General features: G+C 40.0%; 2 protein-coding genes across 3 annotated transcripts; one reads left to right on the top strand and one right to left on the bottom strand.

Moving 5' to 3' along the window:
* Positions 1–1367: 1367 nt before the first annotated feature.
* LOC146464357 (L-amino-acid oxidase-like) lies at positions 1368–26392 on the bottom strand. 2 transcript variants are annotated; one of them, XM_085129819.1, is made up of 6 exons: positions 26173–26392; positions 19820–20005; positions 18675–18717; positions 9730–10488; positions 8017–8217; positions 1370–2064 (listed from the first exon to the last, which is right to left on the bottom strand). In XM_085129819.1, exons 1-6 carry the CDS (start codon positions 26387–26389, stop codon positions 1809–1811), a joined length of 1662 nt encoding a protein of 553 aa, XP_084985945.1. In that variant the 5' UTR covers positions 26390–26392; the 3' UTR covers positions 1370–1808. The 2 variants fall into 2 exon arrangements, with proteins under 2 accessions (XP_084985946.1, XP_084985945.1); XM_085129820.1 differs by lacking the exon at positions 19820–20005 and having other exon boundaries at positions 1368–2064.
* Positions 5730–7117, top strand: LOC146464358 (uncharacterized). The gene is made up of 2 exons (XM_085129861.1): positions 5730–6937; positions 7053–7117. The coding sequence occupies exons 1-2, from the start codon at positions 5821–5823 to the stop codon at positions 7115–7117; spliced, it is 1182 nt and encodes a 393-aa protein (XP_084985987.1). The 5' UTR covers positions 5730–5820.
* Positions 26393–26991: the final 599 nt, after the last annotated feature.

The raw sequence follows: 26991 nt of genomic DNA, 5'->3' as shown, positions 1-26991 counted from the left end.
AAGGCTTTCTTAAATACCTAAAGGCAATTTACAGCATACGTGTACCATGAAACAGAAGAAAATAATTTTCTACCAAACAATGGTCATTCCTACACGATATCACCTAGAATTCTAGCTTCTACTATAGACCTTATTCCAAAATGGCTACCATTTTAAAATTCCTTTTTTGTTGATATTCAAATTAGCCTTGCTTACCTCGTTCTTAAGCTCAAGAATCAAAAGAATATTTTGCCTTAAACGAGGCAAGAAGGGCTGCTTTGCAAACAGGAGAATATTTAAATGGAAGCCATTTTGGAATAACCAACAAAACTTTATTATATCACATGCAAATAAGTTGATAAAAAAATTCATCCACCCGCATGTAGCTAACTAATCGAGGTGGGGGAAGATGAAAAAAGAAATTGCAAATATACCAAATAAAATTGTAACTACATTACAACAATACCTGTAAAAAGAAACTGAAGATAACACTAGTATTAATGGATTTTTGAAGGAATAGAATCCATACAGAAAAGGGCGCTAAAGATAATTTGCCTGTGTGCTGATATCTACTTAGATGCTCTTGAGTTAGCGCGGAGTTAGTAAAGAGTACTGGAGACCCGTGCGTGTGGGAGAGAAAAGTCATACATGCAGTATATGTGCTAAATGAAGGACTTAAATCACCATTTTCATCCTCTTTAACCGACACGTGCGGACAAAACAGCGCACATTTTTGTTCTCGTGCCTAGGTTTGACCGTGAGTTTGTAACAGCATTCCAGGGATACGGCTCGGTCGGCGGCAAAAATGGCACCCGGGTTGAAATGAACTTTGTTTTCAACGAAGGCCTGTGTCTCAATAAATGATTTTCTCCAAAAATGAGCTGCTCAGGAAGGACCGCACATCATTCTTCTTGACATATAGTGAGGCAGGTAAGCGGGTGCTTAAGTTTCAAGCAAATTTTAGCGAGGTTTTCGAAGTGCTCTCCTCAAATGACGGGCCAAATTTGATTGAAATTCGACTTTTAGTTTCCTACCTACCTTCATTAACATAATACAGTGATGTACGTGGACCAGCTGCTGAGAGATAAACCGCTCAAAACAGCGTTTGGAAGCACTGAGAAGTATTGAAAACACAGCAAAACACACCGGGTAAGCTTTTTAGGACTTTGTGGGTTTTGTGGGAATATTGTTGTCTAAATTTCGATTTAATTTTAACGCAATACAAACTCTTAAATCACGCTTGCATGAGCAATCTGTGTAACATACCCTTTGGTGACCTGTGGTACTCTAATATCAAAAAATGAACACTATAATAGTTGTACGCTTTTAATAGTAGTTTAACATGGAACATGCGCAATATCCACGTGCACAATAAAAAATTGATTAATTGCTAATTAAATAATTGTCAACTTTTCACTTTGGAAAATTTTGTAAAGGATCGTTTCACAAAGGAAGGTGAGGGTTTAATAATGTCATGAATTCACATGACTTGGGGCAGCACTTGAACAACAGACAATGAATTCGACTCCACCCCTTATCCTCGCCGCTACGCCGTCAAAACTTTGCCAATACTGTAAATTTCTGAATATAACTTCCAAAAAAATCTCAGAGGTTGAAATTCCTCCGATAATAATCATCCCCCATGGAATGTTAAAATTAACAGTTTTAAGCTTCCGAGAGCAGCAAAATTCCCTTTTATGATAAGGCCCAATTCTCAACAGTTACCAATATTACTGCAAGAAACCTATAGCTCAACTTCGTGCTATGGATCTCTCTACCTTAAAGAAAATAATGATGAAAAAAAAAAAAGACAATCGTCCTAACCCATTCTAAGGAAACAACAGAGTCGAATCCATCTTGTTGTTGATTAGACTTTCCTGTTTCAACTCTCTTCTCTGCCTCAGGTTGTCAATATTCCACCCCTCGTGCAATGCATTCTGGGCTGATTGTAATGCTCCCTCGCACCAGCCTCTCATCAAACTATAAGCCTCACCAACGATGAACAAATCCTGTTTTGGGAAGGGACGCTTGGCCCAGTCACTGACTTTAATCCGAGGCAGGTATGTTCCAGCGCCCTGCAAGTGTCTTGAAAGAATATTAAGACATTAAAGCGGATAGAAACATAGGAAAAAAAAGAAAGGAAAAAGAGAAAAAAAAAAAAAAAAAAGAAAGAAAAGAAAAGAAAAAAATAAACAAAGGAAGAAAGAAAGAAACCTTTAACTATAAAAAATTGCAAAAAAACATTACTTGAAATCATTTAAGAATGAAAAATTATTTAAAGATTAAAGATTTAAAAATAAACAAAGATAGCAAAAAAAAAGTTGAAAGAAAGATAGAAATAAATAAATAAATAAATAAATAAATAAAAAAAGTAAATAAAATCTTGAAGTATCTGAAAGCTACTTGTTAGCACTTTGTTGGAGTGACGTTTACTGTGCATTTCAAGGTGGTTCTAGCTTTTGAATTTGCAGACAAAATACAAGTGTAAACATGAAAAAAAGTTAAAAGGACGTATTTTATCGTCGCAACTATTTCAAATTTTGGTTTGATATGTTGATATCGTAGTATATGCATAACCTAAAGAAGAAACTGATGCGAGGTCGTATATGAAGACGCCGCCCAGGGGATTAAAATAAAACTTAAAAATGTCGATGACATTAGCCAAGGTAGGAAGGTGATTTGCGTTGAGGACAGTCAATTTCAAAGGACAAGTACATAGATACGTGATTTTCTTCTCAGGACAACTTGAAATGTTTATAAGCTGCACACGAGTGCTATGTTTCTGAAGACGAAATGTTTGATAAAAAATTAAAGTGTTAAAAATGGAAGCTTTTGAGCACTTCCCCCCCCCCTCCCCCACTTCTGGAACTGCTGGAATTGACTGATGCAGAACAAACTAAAAACAAACAAACAAAACAGTTACACTAAAAGCCTTTTAATTCCACTTAAAGCAATTTTGATAGGTAAAAACAACAACAACGACAACAAAACAAGCTGAAACTTTCCTTTCCCTTCTCTTGAAGTGGTCAGATTCAAATAATCGGAATAGGAGATGACCAAGATGCTACATAATCTACATTCCTTTAAGAATCAAAAATATTGTTTTCCTGCTCTGGAATCATGATTTTAAAATATAGAAATTCTGTACTCAGAGCGCAATTTAAACTTAAAAGTGGGATATTTTGTTCGGATCCACCGAACTTCGTCAGCCACAAGCTGCTTGTGGCTGGCGAAGTTCAGTGGATCCGAACGAAATATCAAACTTTTTAAGTTTTAATTGCGCTCTGAGTACAGAATTTCTATCTTTTAAAATATATTCCTTTTGTTAGCTTTTCTCGTTTTCTTACTTATTCCATAGGCCATTTTACAGTTGTGTGTTTAGTGACCTGGCCTTGGATTGGAAGCGAGGCTGGGGGTGACCTTGTTTTGATACAAACCTCACTGCTTTTCATATGTAAATGCAAACTAGTTAGCATAAGAACAGTATGATCTAAATATGAAAAGCAGTGAGGTTTGTACCAAAACAAGGTCACCCCCAGCCTCGCTTCCAATCCAAGGCCAAGTCACTAAGCACACAACTGTAAAATGAAAACTTTAAAAACTGCAAAAGCCGTGAACGAAGATTCTGCTTGCTTGTACGTTGGATTTCACAGGAGATCTAATCAGCCAAACTTGAAAAATAGACGATGAGAAGTCCAAAGACTACTGCAAAGCTGACACAACGTAATATATTTTAAAACAATATTTCGGCTGGCCAAACCAGCCTTCTTCAGGTTTAGATGTTACTAAATTATATAAATGAAATTACAATATTATATTATGGAGGATGTTGCAATACATAGGAGCGGCGGAAATGGCGTTTACAAGGCGGTACCAAAAGATAAGGAAATAAGTAAAATAAAATAAAAAAAATTACAATTCATCACGTCTATTCAAACCGTGGGGTTCCAAGGTCCCCGCTAAATCTATAAGAAAAGACTCTCTGGCTTTTAGAAGAACGCTGTACACCAGAAACATTTTCTTTTTATATTGGTAGAATTAATTCCATGGCTTTATCTATTGAATCACTACTCGCTCGTAGACTAATATTTCACACGCCACTAATTCTAACGTCACCGTAAGCGATAACCTTAACACCTCTCTTAACAATAATACACAAGCCTCCACACGTACACGCAATCGCCGTAAACGCAAACCACATAACACTCGCACAACCGTCAGACTTGACACAACCTCTGTCCCAAACTCCACTTCCTAACGACGAATCATCAGTTTTTGCTCGCGGTTTAACCTTTTGCCCTACACCCAGACGTACTAACTGGTCAGAAGTGTCAGCTGACATTAATGACTTCACACGACGCAAGCGACTTACGGAATACTTTCACGATTATAACAATGCCTCTAATCCTAACCCAACTAACCCATTCCGCAACAAAAGCTCATGGACACCTCCCACTAACAGAGATTCAGCATTAAACGCATACATAGCTATTAAACATGACATCTCCACCTCTAATCTCAATCATATAACCGACAACTAGGAGGGTCCCCGATAGGTTTTTCGGGATCCGGGATTTGGCTTTTTTAAAGGTCGGGATTCAGGATTTTAGCGGAAAAGAGCGACGATACTCGGGATTAGAATTAGGGACGGGATGCGGTATTTGACGATTTTACGAAGCGGGACGCGGGAAATGTTACTCTAAAGAAACGAGATCAGGGAAGTCAGGTGTCCAAAATGTACAATGAAAATCAAGTTGTCATCGTCCTGGACGAGAAAAGAAATATAAGGGTCCTATATCTTTACAGATGAAATTTCTTCACTGCTCCTTGAGACCTTGCAGTTAACTTGAGCCGATAAGCCTACTGAACAAATCAGTGACAAATGCCACAGAGCTTGCGTACACAACGGCATAAAGGAACTAATTCAGACGGCTCCGAATGATAAGAAAACCTCCATTCGGTAAATTTGAGTAGTTTCTTTCATGATCAAAATCAAAAGGTCACTGGCAGAGACTTCTCACCCCATTTTGATGGCAATGGAATTTCTCTCAGAAACGTACTCTGGAAAGCCACGGCACTTAATCCAGAAGTCTAAGGTACATTAAGCAACCAGCGGGAGTCGTGTTTAGCCTGCCACCTTTTTAAATATCTGTTGCAGTCCCACGTTGTGTGCCCTGCGAGCAGAGGCCCTTCGATCTTCCTAGACTTTTCTAGGAAGATCGAAGGGCCTCTGCTCGCAGGGTACACGTTGCGGTACGTGAGTAGCAATGCTCTTCAGACTTTGATGGCCATTATCCCTGACTGAAAAGTTTTCCAAGGATCAACGTGATAAGAAAGGAAGCCCTCACCATTCAATTGAGAGAAAAAAAAAAGAAAAAAAAAAAAGGAAAAAGAACAAGCGCTAAAAAGGAATTGCTAACCGACTTATAGTTGACTGGCGTGATTCGTGGAAAACTTTGAAAACGTCTTTAATCAACGATGTCATCGTTATGGTGGAAAGAAATAGAAGAAATAATCTTATTGCTAATTTCTCGGTGACCAAAGACCAGTGCTCAGATTTGCAGTTGAAATTACATCCAACCAGGCATCCAACTAAAAATGCCTTTTTTCGTCGAGGTAAGGAGCTTGAAAAAAATTATGACCCGACCGGGATCGGGAATGGGCTAAAACAGCGGTCGGGATTACGGGATTGAGGGAAAATTTTTTCCGGGATGGCGGGATTGAGGAAGCCTATTGGGGACCCTCAACTTAACCTCACACGAATGACAATCATTACGGAATCTTAAGAAACGACAAGACATCGTTATCAAACCGGCCGACAAAGGCTCTGGGACGGTAGTGATGGACAAAACCTGGTACATAGACGAATGTAATCGACAGCTTAACGACGTTAAATTCTACAGAAAACAAGACGGAGACATAACTAACCAAATTCAACAACAACTTACTATTTACGTTCAACGCATGCTCAAAGACGGCTACATTGACGAAAAGACGAAACAATACCTTATACAAACTGACGTTAAACCTGGACGCTTTTACATTTTACCTAAAATTCACAAAACTGGAAACCCAGGACGCCCCATAGTTTCATCTAACAGCCACCCTACAGAACGCATCTCACAATTCGTTGACTACCACATTAACCCTCTCGTCTCTTCCTTGGATTCGCACATTAAAGACACTACTGACTTTCTTAACAAACTCTCTAACCTTGGGACTCTACCTAGTAACGCCATCCTTTTCACTCTCGACGTTTCGTCATTGTACACCAACATCCCACACAACGAAGGAATTGATGCTTGCCGTCATTTCCTTGAAACTCGTACGGACAAACACATTCCTACTGAGACACTTTGTGACCTTTTACGCATAATACTGACCATGAATAATTTCACATTTAATCAGCAGCACTATCTTCAGGTCCATGGTACTGCCATGGGTACTAAGATGGCTCCTTCATTTGCTAACCTTTTTCTCGGCATTTTCGAAATTAACGCTCTCTCTAATGCTCCTTTCCATGTCCATACCTGGTGGAGGTTCTTTGATGATGTTTTTATGATTTGGACTGAAGGTCTAGATCATCTTAAAATTTTCATCGATTACCTCAATAATATTCATCCCACTATTAAATTCACTAGCAGTCACTCATTAACTAACGTTCCTTTTCTCGACGTAATGGTATCTCTACATAACGGCACTATACAAACTGACCTATACACTAAACCTACAGATAAACACCAACATCTTCTTAGTTCATCATGCCATCCTCAACATACTAAAACATCTATTCCATTTAGAACACTGTTAGAGCGCTGTTCTACTAACGCTACATTTCAACTCCGCATTAATGAATTAAAAGCTTATCTCCTCGCACGAGGATATCATAACACCTTCCTTGACTCACAATTCCTACGAGCTGCTAATATTTCTCGCACTGACGCTCTGCAAACTAACCGTAAAGACCCTATTAACCGCATACCTTTTGTCGTTACATATAACCCAGCACTTCCTCACCTCTCTAATATATTACGCAAACATTTTAACATATTACCTTCCTCCGACCGTTGCAGGGACGTTTTTAAACACCCACCTATCGTCGCTTACAGACGCACTTCCAGCCTTCGCGACATTTTAGTTAAAGCACAGCTACCGACTGTCACCGCTCCAAACAGCACTAATTCACCACCAGGATCTTTCCGCTGTGGACAAAATTGCGCCACTTGTCCTTACATTACTAACGGTCTTAAACATTATACATTTTCTTCCACAGGCCAAACCCGTAACATCACTTCACATATAACCTGTAACACCAAAAATTTAATCTACATGGTACAATGTAACCGCTGCCATTTACAATACATAGGTGAAACTAAGCGACGTCTCAAAGACAGACTCAACGAACATAGACGCCCAGTTGACAAAACTAACATCACATCCAAACCAGCTACTGTTTCTGGACATTTTCTTTCTCAACCTAACCACTGCCACACTGACATGCAACTAATACCACTTGAAGTTATCCACTCTTCGCGTGATTCAATCAGAAAAGCCAGAGAGTCTTTTCTTATAGATTTAGCGGGGACCTTGGAACCCCACGGTTTGAATAGACGTGATGAATTGTAATTTTTTTTACTTATTTCCTTATCTTTTGGTACCGCCTTGTAAACGCCATTTCCGCCGCTCCTATGTATTGCAACATCCTCCATAATATAATATTGTAATTTCATTTATATAATTTAGTAACATCTAAACCTGAAGAAGGCTGGTTTGGCCAGCCGAAATATTGTTTTAAAATATATTACGTTGTGTCAGCTTTGCAGTAGTCTTTCGACTTCTCATCGTCAACTGTAAAATGGCCTATTTGAGTTGTGTCATTTTTTAATCACTAACGCCACCAACACTAACCATCCTACACTAACCATCTCTAATAGACTTTGCTAAATAGGTAAATTGCGACCTTTTGAACATGGTGCAGGCGTTGTAAATTGTATTTGTTACAGTGTATTGTGAATTGCAGATTATTTAAGCACTTACGAGTATCCTTCCTTCCAATAAATGTACTTTGACTCTAGTGGCTTCGGAACATCTACTCCTGGGAACAATCTTGACAGCGCTCTGTGCATCTCGCGATCAACAGTCTCCTTGGAAATCTTGAGTAACTCACCCCATTTAATAGCACAGCTCATACCAGCATAGGACATTTGCAGTATGGCCTCACCTCTGGGACCACGAGGCCTAAGGGAACATTATGATCTTGTCTCTTAAGCAGAAATGCGTAACTAAAATAATACAATGAAATGATACAATTGTATTATTGAAATACGGTAAATCTTCTATTACGCCCTGGGGGAGGGGGGGGGGGGGGGCGCTTATTTGATTTGGTACGCAGCTAGAGAAAAAAAGAAGGACACAGCCTAGAGTTAAGGTTAAATAAAAGTAGTGTGGAATGACATGTCTAACGTTTTGAGCTACGCCCCAAGTCACGTTTCTTTCAAATTTACTTTGATAAGTGTACTGACATAAAGTATTACATTCGTATTTAAAGTAATTATCGTAATGCTATTTGTCGCTTATAAACTTCATTCTGAAGAAAAAAGGGGAGGATTCTTAAAAGAGAGGGTGCTTAACAACTTTCTTCCTTTAGAAAAAAAGGGGAGTCTCATTGGAGGAGGAGGTGCTTAATTTATGATTTTAACAGGCAACATCGGGACCACGTTTGATTTATTGTCTAAAGTTATGCTACTCACGCTGCAAATCCGGGGTTGAACGTTTGAATATTGGTTTAGAACTGATGATTGTTAGAGAGCAAAGTTGGACGTATTATTAAAAGTTATAAAGAATGTTTGATCGACAAGGAAACTTTCATCAACAATAAAACGTTGGTCTTAAGTCAAAGACATTGTAGGGCCATCAAATGTCACAACAGTGTTGGAACGTTTTGCATGGGCTGACCCTTTGAACAAAAAAGTCAGATGAAAATGAGTCTAGTACCCGCCAGGTCAAGTCTCACAATCATCTGACTTATCTGACTCATCTGACATCTGACTTTGGGAGAGAAAACAATTCTAGTAAGCTTGGTCTTACCATATTTTCCTGGTAAATCTAATTAGTCAAGTTTACCAAAAGAGCCTGGAAAGGGCTAGTTCAGCCTGGTACACAAACAAATTTGTTAAAAAAGGCAGGAGCTTCAGAATAATGCGGAAGGGGAAATGTGGCTCCAAACAATCATGACCTGGAAGCCTGGCCAGTTGGGATTTTCAAGGATTTCAGGGTAAGTCTGGTTTGAAAGCGACCCAAGTTGCCGACAAAACAAAAACGTAAACCCATGTACATGCTTACACGGCAGCGGATTAAGATTGTCAAGACAATTTATTGTGGGTGACTTATTCGAATAAGAGGGTTGTCAATGGTTGACCCTCCTCTACGGCCCTGACTTGGACCTCTAGAGATTCCTCCCTTTAATAGTGTTCTCAAAGGAGGGGGGATTTTTCCCAGAACCAGTGACCAAATACCATTCCGATGACCAGAGTGTATAATCTCATTTTCCTAGTGAAAAAGTGAAAGCGTAGATTCCTCATAACCCCCTTAGGACCGTCAAGCTTGGCAATCACCCGATGAGACCCTCTAGCAGACGTTCGTCCCCTAATTCTCCTGCAGAGTCAATCTTCTTTGCACATGGTTTTACACCTGTAAATGTTACTTGGTTTACATTATAAACTTTGTTACAATAATACTAAGAGTACTTACTTGTATGGGAATGTGCGTCCCAAGCAATCACTAGTAGACAACATTTCCTGCTCGTCCGCCAGATAACGACTTCCGGTAGAGTTGAGTTGCCACCAGGCATTTTCAAACACAGCAAAGCCCTTAAAAGCCACCGCATATTCGATTGTCTTGAAGATCGAGTCGTTCTGAATCTTTTCAGCGACAGAACCTTTGATTCTCTTCAGTGGCACTGGAGGGACCGCGACGATTAGTTTATTAGCTGTTACTATATAATTTTTTGTTTTCAGCTTGAACCTGCTGTCCAGAGTCTCTTCCATGACCTTGATTTCTTCATTCTGATAGAGTCTGGCTCCAAGTTTTGTGACAGAGAATTTTAATTCTTGTGTAATCGAAGACAACCCGTTATCTGGTCGGGAGTAGTTATGCTTGAAATGAGCCGTTGCCTTAGCATTATCAGCGAGCATTCCTGCGTCGAATTGTTGGGCAAAATTTGGTATAAGACCATTCAAATGAAAGAATAATTGTTGCCCTTCTGGTGTGAGATATTCCGACATGAAGGTGGATAAACTTGGAAACTTAGTTTCTTCCTTACTCTGACTAAAGAGGTATCCCATCATCTCTTCATATGTAGAATTTTGAAATCTTCCATAGTTGAGCGAAGGGAACGATTTCTTTTTCAGCGTTAGCCTGTCGGTGGCAAAATTACCTCTCGCTTCCAACCTGTCGTAATTGCGTTTAGCGAGATAACTGACTGATATGTTGAAGCGTTTGAGTAGCTCCCTGAATAAAAACAAATTAAAGAGACAATGCAATGCTCTGGAAGAAATTAAGGACGGTGCCTACTAATACCGAAGTATTTTTGTGCGGTTTATGACTATGCGAAAAAAGCAGATCTTAGCAAGGCCTTTTGGAATCCAAAAAGAAAATTGGGGGTAACCACGCATTTTTCAGAGATAATTAAGCAATAATATCTCTAAAAAACGCCAAAATATAAAGCAATATATGGGATTTTTTCCTAAATTGAAGCTTAATTATCTCTGAAAAATGCATGGTTACCCCCAATTTTCTTTTCAGATACCAAAAGCATTTGGTAAGTTCTGCTTTATCCGTATAGTTTTAAACCGCGCAAAAATATTCCTGTATTAGTAGGCACCACCCATAGGAAACCCGAGTATCTCACTATGCGCAGAACGTATGCGCAGTAACAATAGTAGGCACCGTCCTTAAGACGTTAAACCAACTAGCCAGCTAGCCAGTCAACCAGTCAGCCTGTTAGTCAGAGAGTTAATTGAAATCAATCAATCAATCAATCAATCAATCAATCAATCAATCAAGCAAGCAAGCAAGCAAGCAAGCAAGCAAGCAAGCAAGCAAGCAAGCAATCAATCAATCAATCAATCAATCGGTAAACCAGTGAGTCAATCGATCAATCCATCCATCAATTGATGACTCGAATCATTAATCAATCAATCAATCAATCAATCAATCAATCAATCAATCAATCAATCAATCAATCAATCAATCAATCAATCAATCAATCAATCAATCAATCAATCAATCAATCAATCAATCAATCAATCAATCAATCAATCAATCAATCAATCAATCAATGATCTGTTTTTCGGCTTAAAGCTGTTTAGAGGATGAGCACAATTGTCTTAAATTCTTGTGCTAGTTGCTGAGATTTTAAAATTAAAGCGACGTCATTTACATCAAGATAATGTTTATTTAAAAAGACGATGAAAAAAACATGAGGTATTGCAAAACGACTGATCCTTAATTGATTCAAGTAAGGCGATCCGGCTTTTGTGTCGATCAGCAAATAATCCCGAAGCTAGAGCGGACGCAAATGATCATAGTGACAAAAAGGAAGAAGGACATGGGTTATTGAATATAAGAACATATGTGAAGAAAGATGTGAATAAAACAAGATGCCTGCTACACTGGCATTACGCGTGATGCTGGGGCTGATTCATTTATTTCAACTGTATGCTTCGCCGATTGATAAATCTATCCTTGCTAATGGAATAGTTTGAGTCACGACGATCGCGTTACTTTGTTTCCCTTGTATAACGCGACCCAGACTTTCACTGGAAATTTTTGAAATTCCATTACGATAACATAAGCTTCTCAATGACCTCTTTTCAGTCTTGCGTCGTGGTCTAAGACTATCAAACAAAGCACGATTCCTTCGCCAGGAACTCACCAATTTCCACCGTTTTAAATGTCGGGTGCTTCTTAGAAGTTATTCTTTCGATTCACCGCTTCAAAATGGTGAAATTTCCGTTGAAAACGGCACACTTGAGTCCAGAACATGTTAACAATATGGCGTCAAATTTAATCTGTTTTTTATAAATAGATCAAATGATGCGTTGACGTCACACAGGTAGGGGTGAGCGGGTCCCCTCCCTCGCGATGTAAGCGACAAGAATGGATTTTGATTGGGCTGCTTCTGTTGAAGACAATCAAAACAATACACCCCGAGTAGGAGAGGGGTGAGTTTAATGAATAAATTAATGTACCGATTTGTAGCTACGAGGAAGAAAAAAAAAAGACAAGATGCCTGCTATACTGGCATTACGCGTGATGCTGTGGCTGATTCATTTATTCCAAGTGTATGCTTCGCAGATTTATAAAACTATCCTTCCTAATGAAATAGTTTGAGTCACGAAGATCGCGTTACGTTGTTTCCCTTGTGTTACGCTACTCGGGGTTTCAAGGGAAATTGCGCAAATTCCATTACGATAATGTAAGTGACCTCTTTTCAGTCTGCCATCGTTGTCTAAGACTGTCAAACAAAGCACGATTCCTTCGCCAGGAACTCTCGAAGATGCTGGGGCTGATTCATTTATTCCAACTGTTTGCCTCGCCGATTGATAAAACTATCATTGCTAATGGAATATTTTGAGTCACGAAGATCGCGTTATGTTGTCTCCCTTGTGTTACGCTACTGAGGATCTCACTGGAAATTTCGGGAATTCCGTTACGATAACGTAAGCTTCTCGATGACCTCTTTTCTGTCTCCTATCGTGGTTCGGGGCTGTCAAACAAAGCACGATTCCTTCGCCAGGAACTCTCCAAAAACCACCGTTTTAAGTGTCGAGTGTTTCTTAGAGGTTATTCTTTTGATTTACCGTTTCAAAATGATAAATTTCCGTTTGAAAACGGCACACTTGAGTCCACAACATGTTAACAATATGGCGCCAAATTTAATCCGAGATAACTGAATGATGCTTTGACGTCACACTAGTAGGGGTGAGTGGGTCCCCTCCCTCGCGATATACGCGACAAGAATGGATTTTGATTGGCCTGCTTTTGTTGAAGACAATCAAAACAATACATTCCGACTAGGAGAGGGGTGAGTTTAATGAATAAATTAATGTGCAGATTTGTAGCTACGAGGAAAAAGAAATCGACCCGTTTTTAGACACGGTATGCCCCCTCAGGGCATCCCGCGTAAAAAAAAAAAAAAAAGAAATCGACCCGTTTTTAGACACGGTATGCCCCTTCAGGGCATCCCGCGTAAAAAAGAAAAAAAAAAAAAAAAAGAAATCGACCCGTTTTTAGACACGGTATGCCCCTTCAGGGCATCCCGCGTAAAAAGAAATCGACCCGTTTTTAGACACGGTATGCCCCCTCAGGGCATCCCGCGTAATTATCACCATGCTAAAATTATAATTGTTTATTAGTTAAACAAGATGCCTGCTACACTGGCATTACGCGTGATGCTGGGGCTGATTCATTTATTCCAACTGTATGCTTTGCCGATTGATAAAACTATCCTTGCTAATGGAATAGTTTGAGTCACGACGATCGCGTTACGTTGTTTCCCAAGTTGTGTTACGCTACTCAGGGTTTCAAGGGAAATTGCGGGAATTCCATTGCGATAACGTAAGCTTCTCAATGACCTTTTTCTGTCGGCAATCGTGGTCTAAGACTGTCAAGCAAAGCACGATTCCTTCGCCAGGAACTCACCAATTTTCCACCGTTTTAGATGTCGAGTGCTTCTTAGAAGTTATTCTTTCGATTTACCGCTTCAAAATGGTGAAATTTCCGTTTCAAAACGGCACACTTGAGTCCAGAACATGTTAACAATATGGCGACACAAGTTTAATCCAGTGTTAATTAAATGATGCTTTGACGTCACACAGGTAGGGGCGAGTGGGTCCCCTCCCTCCCAATATAAGCGACAAGAATGGATTTTGATTGGCTTGCTTTTGTTGAAAGCAATCAGGACAATACATCCCGAGTAGGAGAGGGGAGAGTTTAATGAATAAATTAATGTACCGATTTGTGCATACGACGAAGAAAAAAACAAGATGCCTGCTATACTGGCATTACGCGAGATGCTGGGGCTGATTCATTTATTCCAACTGTATGCTTCGCCGATTGATAAAACTATCCTTGCTAATGGAATAGTTTGAGTCACGACGATCGCGTTACGTTGTTTCCCTTGTGTTACGCTACTCAGGGTTTCAAGGGAAATTGCGGGAATTCCATTGCGATAACGTAAGCTTCTCAATGACCTCTTTTCAGTCTCGCGTCGTGGTCTAAGACTGTCAAACAAAGAACAATTTCTTCGCCAGGAATTTACCAATTTCCACCGTTTTAAGTGTCGGGTGCTTCTTAGAAGTTATTCTTTCGATTTGCCGCTTCAAAATGGTGAAATTTCCGTTTGGAAACGGCACACTTGAGTCCAAAACATGGCGCCAAATTTAATCTGTTTTTAATAAATAGATCAAATGATGCGTTGACGTCACACAGGTAGGGGTGAGTGGCATTACGCGTGATGCTGCGGCTGATTCATTTATTCCAACTGTATGTTTCGCAGATTTATAAGACAATCCTTGCTAATGGCATAGTTTGAGTCACGACGATCGCGTTACGTTGTTTCCCTTGTGCTCAAGGTTTCAAGGGAAATTGCGGGAATTCCATTGCGATAACGTAAGCTTCTCAATGACCTCTTTTCTGTCTGCAATCGTCGTCTAAGACTGTCAAAGAAAGCACGATTCCTTCGCCAGGAACCCTCCAATTTCCACCGTTTTAGATATCGAGTGCTTCTTAGAAGTTATTCTTTCGATTCACCGCTTCAAAATGGTGAAATTTCCGTTTGAAAAGGGCACACTTGAGTCCACAACATGTTAACAATATCGCGCCACAAATTTAATCCGTTTTTGATAAATATATCAAATGATGCGTTGACGTCACACAGGTAGGGCTGAGTGGGTCCCCTCCCTCGCAATATAAGCGACAAGAATGGATTTTGATTGGCCTGCTTTTGTTGAAGACAATCAGAACAATACATCCCGAGTAGGAGAGGGGAGAGTTTAATGAATAAATTAATATACAGATTTGTGGCTACGAGGAACAAGATGCCTGCTATACTGGCATTACGCGTGATGCTGGGGCTGATTCATTTATTCCAACTGTATGCTTCGCCGATTGATAAAACTATCCTTGCTAATGGAATAGTTTGAGTCACGACGATCGCGTTACGTTGTTTTCCGTGTGTTACGCGACTCAGACTATCAGCGGAAATTTGTCAAATTCCATTACGATAACGTAAGGTTCTCAATGACCTCTTTTCTGTCTCGCGTCGTGGCCTAAGACTGTCAAACAAAGCACGATTCCTTCACTAAGAACTCACCAATTTCCACCGTTTTACGTGTCGGGTGCTTCTTAGAAGTTATTCTTTCGATTTACCGCTTCAAAATGGTGAAAATTCCCTTTGAAAACGGCACACTTGAGTCCAGAACATGCTAAAACAATATGGCGCGACTTAATCCGTCTTTAATAAATATATCAAATGATGCATTGACGTCACACAGGTAAGGGTGAGTGGGTCCCCTCCCTCGCGATATAAGCGACAAGAATGGATTTTGATTGGCCTGCTGTTGTTGAAGACAATCAGAACAATACATCCCGAGTAGGAGAGGGGAGAGTTTAATGAATAAATTAATGTACCGATTTGTAGCTACGAGGAAGAAAAAAAAAAAAAGAAAAAAAAGAAATCGACCCGTTTTTAGACACGGTATGCCCCCTAAGGGCATCCCGCGTAAAAAGAAATCGTCCCGTTTTTAGACACGGTATGCCCCCTCAGGGCATCCCGCGTAAAAACAAGATGCCTGCTACACTGGCATTACGCGTGATGCTGGGGCTGATTCATTTATTCCAACTGTATGCTTTGCTGATTGATAAGACTATCCTTGCTAATGGAATAGTTTAAGTCACGACGATCGCGTTACGTTGTTTCCCTTGCGTTACGCGACTCAGACTATCACCGGAAATTTTAGCCTTCCACGCAGACGTTCTTAGGGCAGGAACGCGTGACGAACCCCCAAGAACGTCTGCGTGGGAGGCTACGGAAAATTTGTGAAATTCCATTACGATAACGTAAGCTTCTCAATGACCTCTTTTCAGTCTCGCGTCGTGGTCTAAGACTGTCAAACAAAGCACGATTCCTTCGCCAGGAACTCACCAATTTCCACCGTCTTACGTGTCGGGTGCTTCTTAGAAGTTATTCTTTCGATTTACCGCTTCAAAATGGTGAAATTTCCCTTTGAAAACGGCACACTTGAGTCCAGAACATGTTAAAACAATATGGCGCGACTATTTAATCCGTCATTAATAAATATATCAAATGATGCATTGACGTCACACAGGTAGGGGTGAGTGGGTCCCTTCCCTCGCGATATAAGCGACAAGAATGGATTTTGATTGGCCGGCCTTTGTTGAAGACAATCAGAACAATACATCCCGAGTAGGAGAGGGGAGAGTTTAATGAATAAATTAATGTACCGATTTGTAGCTACAACGAAGAAAAAAACAAGATGCCTGCTATACTGGCACTACGCGTGATGCTGGGGCTGATTCATTTATTCCAACTGTATGCTTCGCCGATTGATAAAACTATCCTTGCTAATGGAATAGTTTGAGTCACGACGATCGCGTTACGTTGTTTCCCTTGTGTTACGCTACTCAGGGTTTCAAGGGAAATTGCGGGAATTCCATTGCGATAACGTAAGCTTCTCAATGACCTCTTTTCAGTCTCGCGTCGTGGTCTAAGACTGTCAAACAAAGCACGATTCCTTCGCCAGGAATTTACCAATTTCCACCGTTTTAAATGTCGGGTGCTTCTTAGAAGTTATTCTTTCGATTTGCCGCTTCAAAATGGTGAAATTTCCCTTTGAAAACGGCACACTTGAGTCCAGAACATGTTAACAATATGGCGCCAAATTTAATCTGTTTTTAATAAATAGAACAAATGATGCGTTGACGTCACACAGGTAGGGGTTAGTGGGTCCCCTCCCTCGCGATGTAAGCGACAAGAATGGATTTTGATTGGCCTGCTTCTGTTGAAGACAATCAGAACAAAACACCCCGAGTAGGAGAGGGGTGAGTTTAATGAATAAATTAATGTACCGATTTGTAGCTACGAGGAAAAAAAAAAAAAGAAATCGACCCGTTTTTAGACACGGTATGCCCCCTCAGGGCATCCCGCGTAAAAAAAAAGAAATCGACCCGTTTTAAGACACGGTATGCCCCCTCAGGGCATCCCGCGTAAAAAAGAAATCGACCCGTTTTTAGACACGGTATGCCCCTTCCGGGCATCCCGCGTAATAGTTACGTGGGATGCCTGTGCAGCCCACGTTATAAAATGGGGGCCGTTTGTATCCACAAATGCGCATCTTTCAATTATTAACTCGTTTTAGATGTATCAAATTCAGTTTTCTCCCAGAGGGGGATCTTTTTGTCTCGTATTGTCCTTATTGTCTTTAACAAAAACGGTCCAATCAGAATGCAATATTTTAGTGTATGTCAGAAGGGGTCGGACGGGAGTTAATTACTATTGTGATTATTCAGGTCCTAGTGGTCTCTCGGTGGAACTGAAAAGGCTTGACTTTAGTGGCGTGGCCATATTGTTTTAATGTTTTAGATTCCAATGTGCCGTTTTCAAAAAGAAAACTAACCCTTTTGAAGCAGTAAATCGAAAGAATAACTTCTAAGAAGCACTCGACAGTGAAAACGGTGGAAATTGGAGAGTTCAAAGCGAAGGAATCATGCTTCTGTTTGACAGTTGTAGAACCATCGAGAATGATCATTGATAAGCTAAAACACACATCGCATGACTTTGTCGATTTGATGCTTAAACGCAACTGGAAATCCACTTCACAAAAAGATTAAAGGTTTGATTGTCAATTTTTACTAAAAGTTTTCATTTAGGAAAGCTTTTTGCCTGTTTTCTTTCTGTTTTTTTTGATGAAACGAAAACAATTTGTAATCTTACATTGTAATCTTACACTTTTATTTACATAACCAGAGTAGAAAACGTGAGTTACGCCACGTTATTGCAATAGAATCTCCGGTACAACGAAAGACTTTTGTATGAGAAGCAAAAACATGATGAAAGTTGTCAAGTTTTCATGTATGCAAAAAGTTATGATTAGCAGTGAACTTTTCAGATAAAAAGAGTGCTCCTTTCAGCTGAAGACATTTTCTGGCGGGAACTATTTTTAGGCGGCAAAATTTCAAGTAGCGCAACTCAATATCACGCAATCTTTCTGACTAAAACTGTTCAGTTAGTTCAATCGCGAAGGGAGGGAAGGTTAAATAATCGGTGAGGCGTACAATAAATGAGGCCACTAATGCTAAACATAGTCAACGCATCCCACGTAAACGCTCTGAAAAGCGTCTTGTTTTGTTAAGAAAGCCTCATTTGCTATGTGGGTCACATCCTCTTACTCTAGCCAAGACATTTCACTATCCGTGAAATTCCTCAGTCTTAATTGTTCACGGAATCTCTTCCAGTTAAATTTGGGACCATTTCCTTCCTGAGATCGATTGCGGTTCCGGGATCATTAGCGGCGGAGTACTACCCCGAATGTAATAATTTTACCTTGTTTTTATCGAATGAAACGTCGACCACTTGAAAAACATTGCTGAATTTGGTGTAAGCTGTCACTTACCAAACTGTCGAATGACTTTCATCCACGCGCCACGCACCTAAGCCTAGAAAACATTTAAAAAATCGGCAGACGAGGTTAAAGGAATACTTTATGGAGCTGTTGTCTGATTACAAAAGTGTACTCAGTAACGTATCAGGTTTCATTGTATCCGCACTGAAAAATCGCAAAACAAAATTCCTCTGACCATTCGGCCACGTCGCCCTCCTTAAAACGATTTTTTCGTATTGAACTGCTACACTACAAGCGTGCGCAAAAAAAAAAAAAACATAAAAATACCACAAACATAGCTTGATTTATAAATTATTTGGCTTTAAACGGAATTTTCTGAGGTTAAAATCGGTTAAAGCCAAACAATTTTTTTAATGATAGATGAGTTAATCGTTTGTCTCACGATTGAGTCACAAAGATGTGGATCGCGACGTCTCGACCGCTATACTGCTGGTCTTCATCAGGCGATGGTGTCGCGATTGTGTTGATTGGTGCTACTTATACTGTCACGCAATCAGTCGACACCATCGCCTGAAGACCAGCAGTATAGCGGTCGAAACGTCGCGATCCACATCTTTGTGACTCAATCGTGAGACAAACGATTAACTCATTTATCATTTTAAACCACGATGACAAACACCTTTCAAAATATTATTTTTTTTAATGTTTAGATGAGACTATAAACTAAACTAATCTAAGCTAAGATCAAACTAAATCAGAAAACTAAATTAAGATAATCTATGCTGAACTAAACTAGACTAGCCTAGACTAAACTAGACTAGAATAGACTAAACTAGACTAGAATAGACTTGACTAGACTAGACTAGACTAGACTAGACTAAACTAGACTAGAATAGACTTGACTAGACTAGACTTGACTAATCTAATCTAAGTTTATCTAAACTAATCTAATCTAAACTAAACTAAACTAAACTAAACTTAAATAAACTAAACTAAATTAAACTAAACTAGACTCAACTAAACTAGACTAGACTAAGCTAAACTAAACTAAACTAAGCTAAACTAAACTAAACTAAGCTAAACTAAACTAAACTAAACTAAACTAAACTAAACTAAACTAGACTAGGCTAAACTAAACTAAACTAAACTAAACTAAACTAAACTAAACTAAACTAAATTGAAATGTTAATACTTACTAACTGGGACACCAGGCATCCGCTGAAAAGTGTGATCCCGTATTCGTCCACCGAACCTATCGTCTCTTTCAAACAAGCAAACGTTTGTCTCTTTTTGGAGCCTGAGGAGAATTTCCGCTACATACAGACCGGAAATGCCTCCACCAACAATTGCCACATCACATGCCAACTGACTGATCTGCTCATCTATAAACACATAAAGGAATTGCGTTAACAAAGAAATGACCATTGGTCAGCTGACTGATTATGACATTCACGAGTTCTTGATATGATTGATCGCGAACACGAAGCCTTTGAATGGGTGAACGATATGGTATGGGAAACAACTGACATGTAGATACAGCGGAATTCGATCGGATGAATTATTATTCTCATGTTGTGTGGCATCCTCCTTGGCTTCAAATTGACAACGTTATTTGGCATTTGTGAATTTTTTAGCTGCAAAGGAGTCTGGGAAGGCCCTTTTTATTATATTATTCCATTGCGCATATGCCACACATGACAATCCAATCCTAGCAGTATACTGGATGTTTGTCCCATGAACCTTGTTTAATGGCCTTAGTTCCCACTAGTCTCCTGTAGCTCACTGGTAGAGCATCCGAACTAGTAATCGGAAGGTCTTAGGTTCGACTCCTGATAGGAGCACTCGAATTTTTTTCCGAGTATGCCTGTGTCACTAACTGAATAATAAATCATTCTCATTTATTCACCAGTTTTAACATCTGTGCGAATTTGTAAGAACGTTCTCACTAGAACCGGGCGTGAAGCTGGGCAACGCCCAGCTCCACGCTTCCGTGGTTCTCTAAAATTGAGGGGGCTTGCCGTCAAGGATCAGTCTGTGCTCTCTCCTCCGCAGAGGCTCCGCTGAGAAAAGGGAGTGCAGGCGTAAAATTCCGTGGAAGGCGACGGTGGGAGCCTCTGCCAGAAACCACGCCCAATATGGCTGCGATCCGGGGGAGTCATTTTGTAACTAGGGTGGTGTGCGTACTTATGTCATGAAAATGGCGGGTGTTTGTGAAATTGTCATGTTGCGCGATGTGGGAGATATACTCACGAAAACTTACCTACATGCTTAGAAATCGGGGAAAGTTTGTTTATCTCATGATGACTGTTTAGAAAACGCTTTTATTTTGCTGTGATACCTTGAATCATCACTACAAGAATGAAATTCAAGTTACACGAGTGGCGATCGTGTGGAGATAAAAGAGTGCATGCAAAGAAATGATTTATTGAGGAAACGTCTGCCAGCTGATACCAAACAAAAACTGTCGATTCGGTCTTAAAAGAGACTAGAGCAAGTAAGCTTAATGTTTTAATTAAAGCCTATTTTTTTTCTATACTCCGAAACGACCAAACTTGATATTTTTATCTTGTAAACAAGTTTAATCAGAAGAAGTTATAATAATCTTTCGGTGATTTAATTAGCATTTAGTTCTCACGGGAAGCTTGTTATGTACTGTGATGAAACAACTGTCTTTAAAATAAGGTTATAAAAGGCCAAAAGGCCTTTCGAGCCCAGAAAAAGCAATTATTTGTTCGTGACTATTGTTGACTTTCACGAAGCGAAATGTACTAAGTCCACTCTCCACGGGTTTCAAGGGGGGCTTCGAATACAAACGATTTTGCTTTTTTCTAGAAATTGTGAAATCTCACCTTAAAATTAACGACCGCAAACTGTAGAGACAAAGTAAATGCTGACTTCCGCCAAGAATGAAACTGTCAAATTTAGAGATGACCGAGAAATCTATCAATGTACAAGAAAACGACAAGGATGTACAAGAAAATGACATGCTTCTGGCAGAGGTTCGCCGCCAAGTCAACCCTATCAGCTTTTGCGCCTGCACTCACTTCGTTCAGCGGATACAAATAACGCCCCATCGAACCTCTGCGGAGGAGAGAGCAGTCTGTGAGCTAGCCCAGGGTAAGGGCTACCTGCTGGGGGGTAGCTCTTGGTTGTGTGTCAAAAGCTCCGGGGTGGAGAGGGGAGGGTTTTTGTAGCCTAATCAACTTAGCCCAATTTGCTGTTAATTTCCTAGACCAGAGTTACTTCTTGCCCTGTGACCTCCCCCATAGAGCCAAATGCTGTTGACAATCAATTGCATCAATCTGACACCAAGCCTGGAGTGTGGCCTAAAGGCAGGTGAGTGACTTGCAAGTTTGTGTGAAAAGCAGAGGGGTGGGGAGGGCATTGTTAGCAGCCTAAGTCAGGCAGAATGTTTCCTCACTGTTTAGGTTTAAGTGCAGGTATGTTGTTTAAAATCCAGCTAGACATATACCATCACATTTATTCATCATCATCATCATCATCATCAAATAAAAATAAAAACTCCAACAGTTTTTCCATAACAGTGAAAAAACTAGATGAAGAAGTAATTGATATTGGGAGAGAGTTTCAGATTTTGGGACCTTGGTAAAGGATTGTAAATTGCTTAAGATTTGTGCGACAAGAATAAGATCGATAGCGGTTGGCTGTTCTGGTGCCATAATTATGCACATGAAGATAATAATTGATTTTGATAATAAAACATAAAATTGGCTATTTGAAATGAATTAACTTGTATAATGTCTAAGATACCCAATTTAGCAAATAAGATAGCAGAGTGTGTAATTGGCTATGGCTCGCACAACGCGCTTTGGCAAGTAAAATATTCTATTTAGGTTAGACACAAATGTGGACGACCAGCTGGAGTTACAGTAAGCGATGTAAGGGTAAATTAGCGCGTAGTACAAAGCTAGTTTTGTTTTTGAAGATACGTAAAATCGAGACCTGAATATGATAACCACTGACTTGGAAATTTGTTACACGGGATGCCATGAGGGGCATACCGTGTCTTAAAAGGGGCTCCGTATCTTTTTTTTTTCATGGTAGCCACAAATCTGCACATTAATTTATTCATTTAACTCTCCCCTCTCCTACTCGGGATGTATTGTTCTGATTGTCTTCAACAGAAGCAGGCCAATCAAAATCCATTCTTGTCGCTTATATCGCGAGGGAGGGGATCCACTCACCCCTACCTGTGTGACGTTAACGCATCATTTGATTTATTCATTAAAACGGATTAAATTTGTGGCACCATATAGAGTCTCTGCACGGCGGCCATGTTGGAGGACTAAAACAATAGAGGATATTTGCATAAAAATAGAATATATTTCCCAAAGGAAAATCATTGTATTGTTTTGGTCCTCCAACATGGCCGTCGTGCACACACTCTATTGTTAACATGTTGTGGACTCAGGTGTACCGTTTTCAAAAGGAAATTGCACCATTTTAAAACGGTAAATCGAAAGAATAACCTTTAAGAAGCACTCGACATTTAAAACGGTGGAAATTGGAGAGTTCCTGGCGGAGGAATCGTGCTTTGTTTGACAGTCTTAGACCACGATGGGAGAATGAAAAGGGGTCTTACGTTATCTTAATGGAATTTCCGAAATTTCCGGTGAAACCCTATGTAACGTAACACAAGGGAAACAACGTAACACGATCTTCGTGACCCAAACTTTTCCATTAGCAAGGATAGTTTTATAAATCTGCGAAGCATACAGTTGTAATAAATGAATCAGCTACAGCATCACGCGTTAATCCCAGTATAGGCATCTTGTTTACATATAAAAGTGATGTGATGCCTCTAGGTCAGATGTTTATCATCATAGACACCTAAGAATTTTGATAATAATAATAATAATGTTTATTTCTTATATTGCGCAGTCTAACATGCTATAGAGATATGATCGAATGCGCATTACAAAATCTTAATATAAAGTAATGAATGGCTAATCTAAATAATAACAACAATAATAATTTACAATCTCCGGAAAAAACAATAAAATTAAAATATGAGTTAATAAGAGAACTAATAAAAAGCTAATTTAAAAGATGCGTCTTTAGTAAAACTTTAAAAGTATTCAATGATTGGCATTGTCTGATTTCCAAAGGGAGTCGGTTCCATACTTTGGGCGCGACATTTTCAAACGCCCTATCCCCTAGTGTCTTTTTTGTTCTATAGGTATTATCCATTAGAAGTATGCCCCGGTGTGATCTCAACTGGTACCGCGAGCTGTCATTGATTTTTATCAAGTCTAAAAGATACTGTGGTGCGACGCCATAGATACATTTGTGAACTAACATTGCTATCTTGAATTCTATTCTGTGGGTAACCGGAAGCCAGTGCAGGTTGATCAATGATGGTGTGATATGATCATACCTGGATACAGTACATACCAGCCGAGCTGCCGCGTTCTGTAGGCGTTGCAGCTTACCAAGATGAACAGCGGGCGTACCATATAATAGACCGTTACAATAGTCTATTCGTGACAATATAATAGCCTGTACAATGGACTTCCTATTGTCATATGATAAGTACTTTCTAATGCGCCGGATGTTGTGTAGATGGTAATAAATAGACTGACATATGCTGTTAATATGTGTGGTCATATTCATGTTTGCATCAAACCAAGCACCAAGATTTCTAACAGAGTGGACAGCAGAAACCTTTACCTCACCTACTTGCAAGTCATTTATCGTAACCTTGTTTAACTGTGTACGTGTACCTATAATAAGAAACGCGGTCTTAGCATCGTTCAGCTGAAGTTTGTCCTGGACCATCCAAGTTCTTATGTCCCTGATGCAAGCTTGTAAAGCGTCAACAGCATCCGTCTCAGTAGCAGAACCATCTGGCTTAAATGAGATGTAGAGCTGCGTATCGTCAGCATATGCGTGAACGTTAGGGAGATGGGGTTCAACAACATCGAAGAGCTTACTTGCATACAGCATGAAAAGTAAGGGACCTAGACATGAACCTTGAGGTACCCCTTGTGGCAGATCAAAGTCAGTCGAATAGCTCCCGTTAATCAGGATCCGCTGTTTTCTGTCTGATAAATACGAGTGAAACCATTTGAGAGCGGTACCTGTAATTCCATACGTCACGTACAGGCGATGCAGCAACACTTGGTGGTCAATCGTGTCGAATGCTGCACTCAGATCTAACAATACCAAGAGAGTAACTCGTTGATTGTCCATTGCAGTTAGTATGTCGTTCTGTATCTTCAGTAGGGCAGTCTCTGTGCTGTGACCCAGCCGATAGGCTGACTGGAGGGTGGGATACAAGCCCGACTGAGTAACGTGATCGGTTGTCTGATCATAAACTGCCCTTTCAACCAGTTTAGAGAGGTATTGTAGATTACTCACAGGTCTTAAATTGGATAAGGAAGTCCCTTTCTTGGTATTCTTCAGTCTTGGATCCACGAGGGCCGTTTTCCAATCAGATGGAAAGTGTCCCAAGAAGAGAGAAGAATTCACGACATTAGTGATGATAGGGAGAAGCGTATCGGACATGCCGACTACTAATTAGGTCGGCATAGGATCGACTTGACAGCTTTTCTTCGATGATCTACTGACCAGCTTTTGATCAGATTAGCTTGGTTCAGATACTGGATTTCTAAAGAAAAGGGTAAAATTGTAATTAAGTTTCTTCTGTCTAGATTTCAAGATAATGTTATTGCTTTTTTGTAGATTGACCGAGAGCTTATTACATGGCAACCAAACATCAAAATTGCGCAGCTCGTCATTTAGTATGGAATGTAACTTGTTTGGGTCTAGATGAGAGTAGACGATATTGGTGTCATCAGCAAAAAGCAAGAGCTGTGTTAACTTAGCGGCATCGAGAAGATAGTTGATGTATAGTATGAAAAATAAAGGACCTAAAATAGAACCTTGAGGAACTCCGCTCTTGATAGTTTGCGTAGTGGAACAAGCTTCATTAAATTGTACAAATTGTTGGCAGCAGGAAAAATAGCTTTTAATCCATTGCGAATATGCCTGTGTCACTTACCGAATGATAATCATTCTCAATAATAGATTACGTTCCCTAAAATTTTCTCAGCGATTTAGAAACGTCCCAACTACAGAATCCAAACACATCAAACTGTGTTGGCCTTTTGAAAAAGGCCATAAAACGATCTGGGAATACAGGACACAATATTTGGAGTATTTTGGTTAAATGTCCTCGTTTGTTGCCCTTGGTGTATCATTATCTTTGTCACAACTAGTCATGCATACTGCATTTCAAGGTTTTGAATCTGTACGTAAACACTGTTATGTCGGGAAACTGTGAAACAGTATCGACATGCGATTTTGAACCAGCACGATGTAAACAAATACAGAGGCCTAAGGGGGAACTGGACTGAAGTCGTAAATTGAAAAAGTAAAGAATTAAAGTCTTTGGTTGAGTAGAATATGTAACTTAGAAGAGATCTTGTACAAACGTACCCTGGAAGAGCCTCTCTTGGCTACTCAAAGAACGACATAGCACGGTCGAACAAACGTTGACCTTTGTGAATTATATTGCATGTCTTACCTTCCTTTGATGAAGTTTCTGCCTTCCCATCACTGCATTCGTCTGAACAGGAACGCTTGAATCGACCCGGACCAAGGAACGCTGCTAACAACACAAGGGAAACGACGACGACCAACACAATTACAGCAACTAAAGCGATGATTTTGTACTTCAAGAACACACCGCCTCTTTTGCTGCTTTTCCCAGGCTGATCCACAATCGTGTATGTGGTTTCCATGGCTAACAAGATGCCTGCTATACTGGCATTACGCGTGATGCTGGGGCTGATTCATTTATTCCAACTGTATGCGTCGCCGATTGATAAAACTATCCTTGCTAATGGAATAGTTTGAGTCACGACGATCGCGTTACGTTGTTTCCCTTGTGTTACGCTACTCAGGATTTCAAGGGAAATTGCGGGAATTCCATTGCGATAACGTAAGCTTCTCAATGACCTCTTTTCAGTCTCGCGTCGTGGTCTAAGACTGTCAAACAAAGCACGATTCCTTCGCCAGGAATTTACCAATTTCCACCGTTTTAAATGTTGGGTGCTTCTTAGAAGTTATTCTTTCGATTTGCCGCTTCAAAATGGTGAAATTTCCATTTGAAAACGGCACACTTGAGTCCAGAACATGTTAACAATATGGAGCCAAATTTAATCTGTTTTTAATAAATAGATCAAATGATGCGTTGACGTCACACAGGTAGGGGTGAGTGGGTCCCCTCCCTCGCGATGTAAGCGACAAGAATGGATTTTGATTGGCCTGCTTCTGTTGAAGACAATCAGAACAAAACACCCCGAGTAGGAGAGGGGTGAGTTTAATGAATAAATTAATGTAC

Source organism: Pavona decussata, unplaced genomic scaffold (genome assembly GCF_977016875.1).
Source record: "Pavona decussata unplaced genomic scaffold, jaPavDecu1.1 SCAFFOLD_164, whole genome shotgun sequence".
Classification (NCBI taxonomy): domain Eukaryota; kingdom Metazoa; phylum Cnidaria; class Anthozoa; order Scleractinia; family Agariciidae; genus Pavona; species Pavona decussata.
Note: the sequence above shows the minus strand (reverse complement) of the source record. Positions and strands in the feature narration are given on the sequence as shown.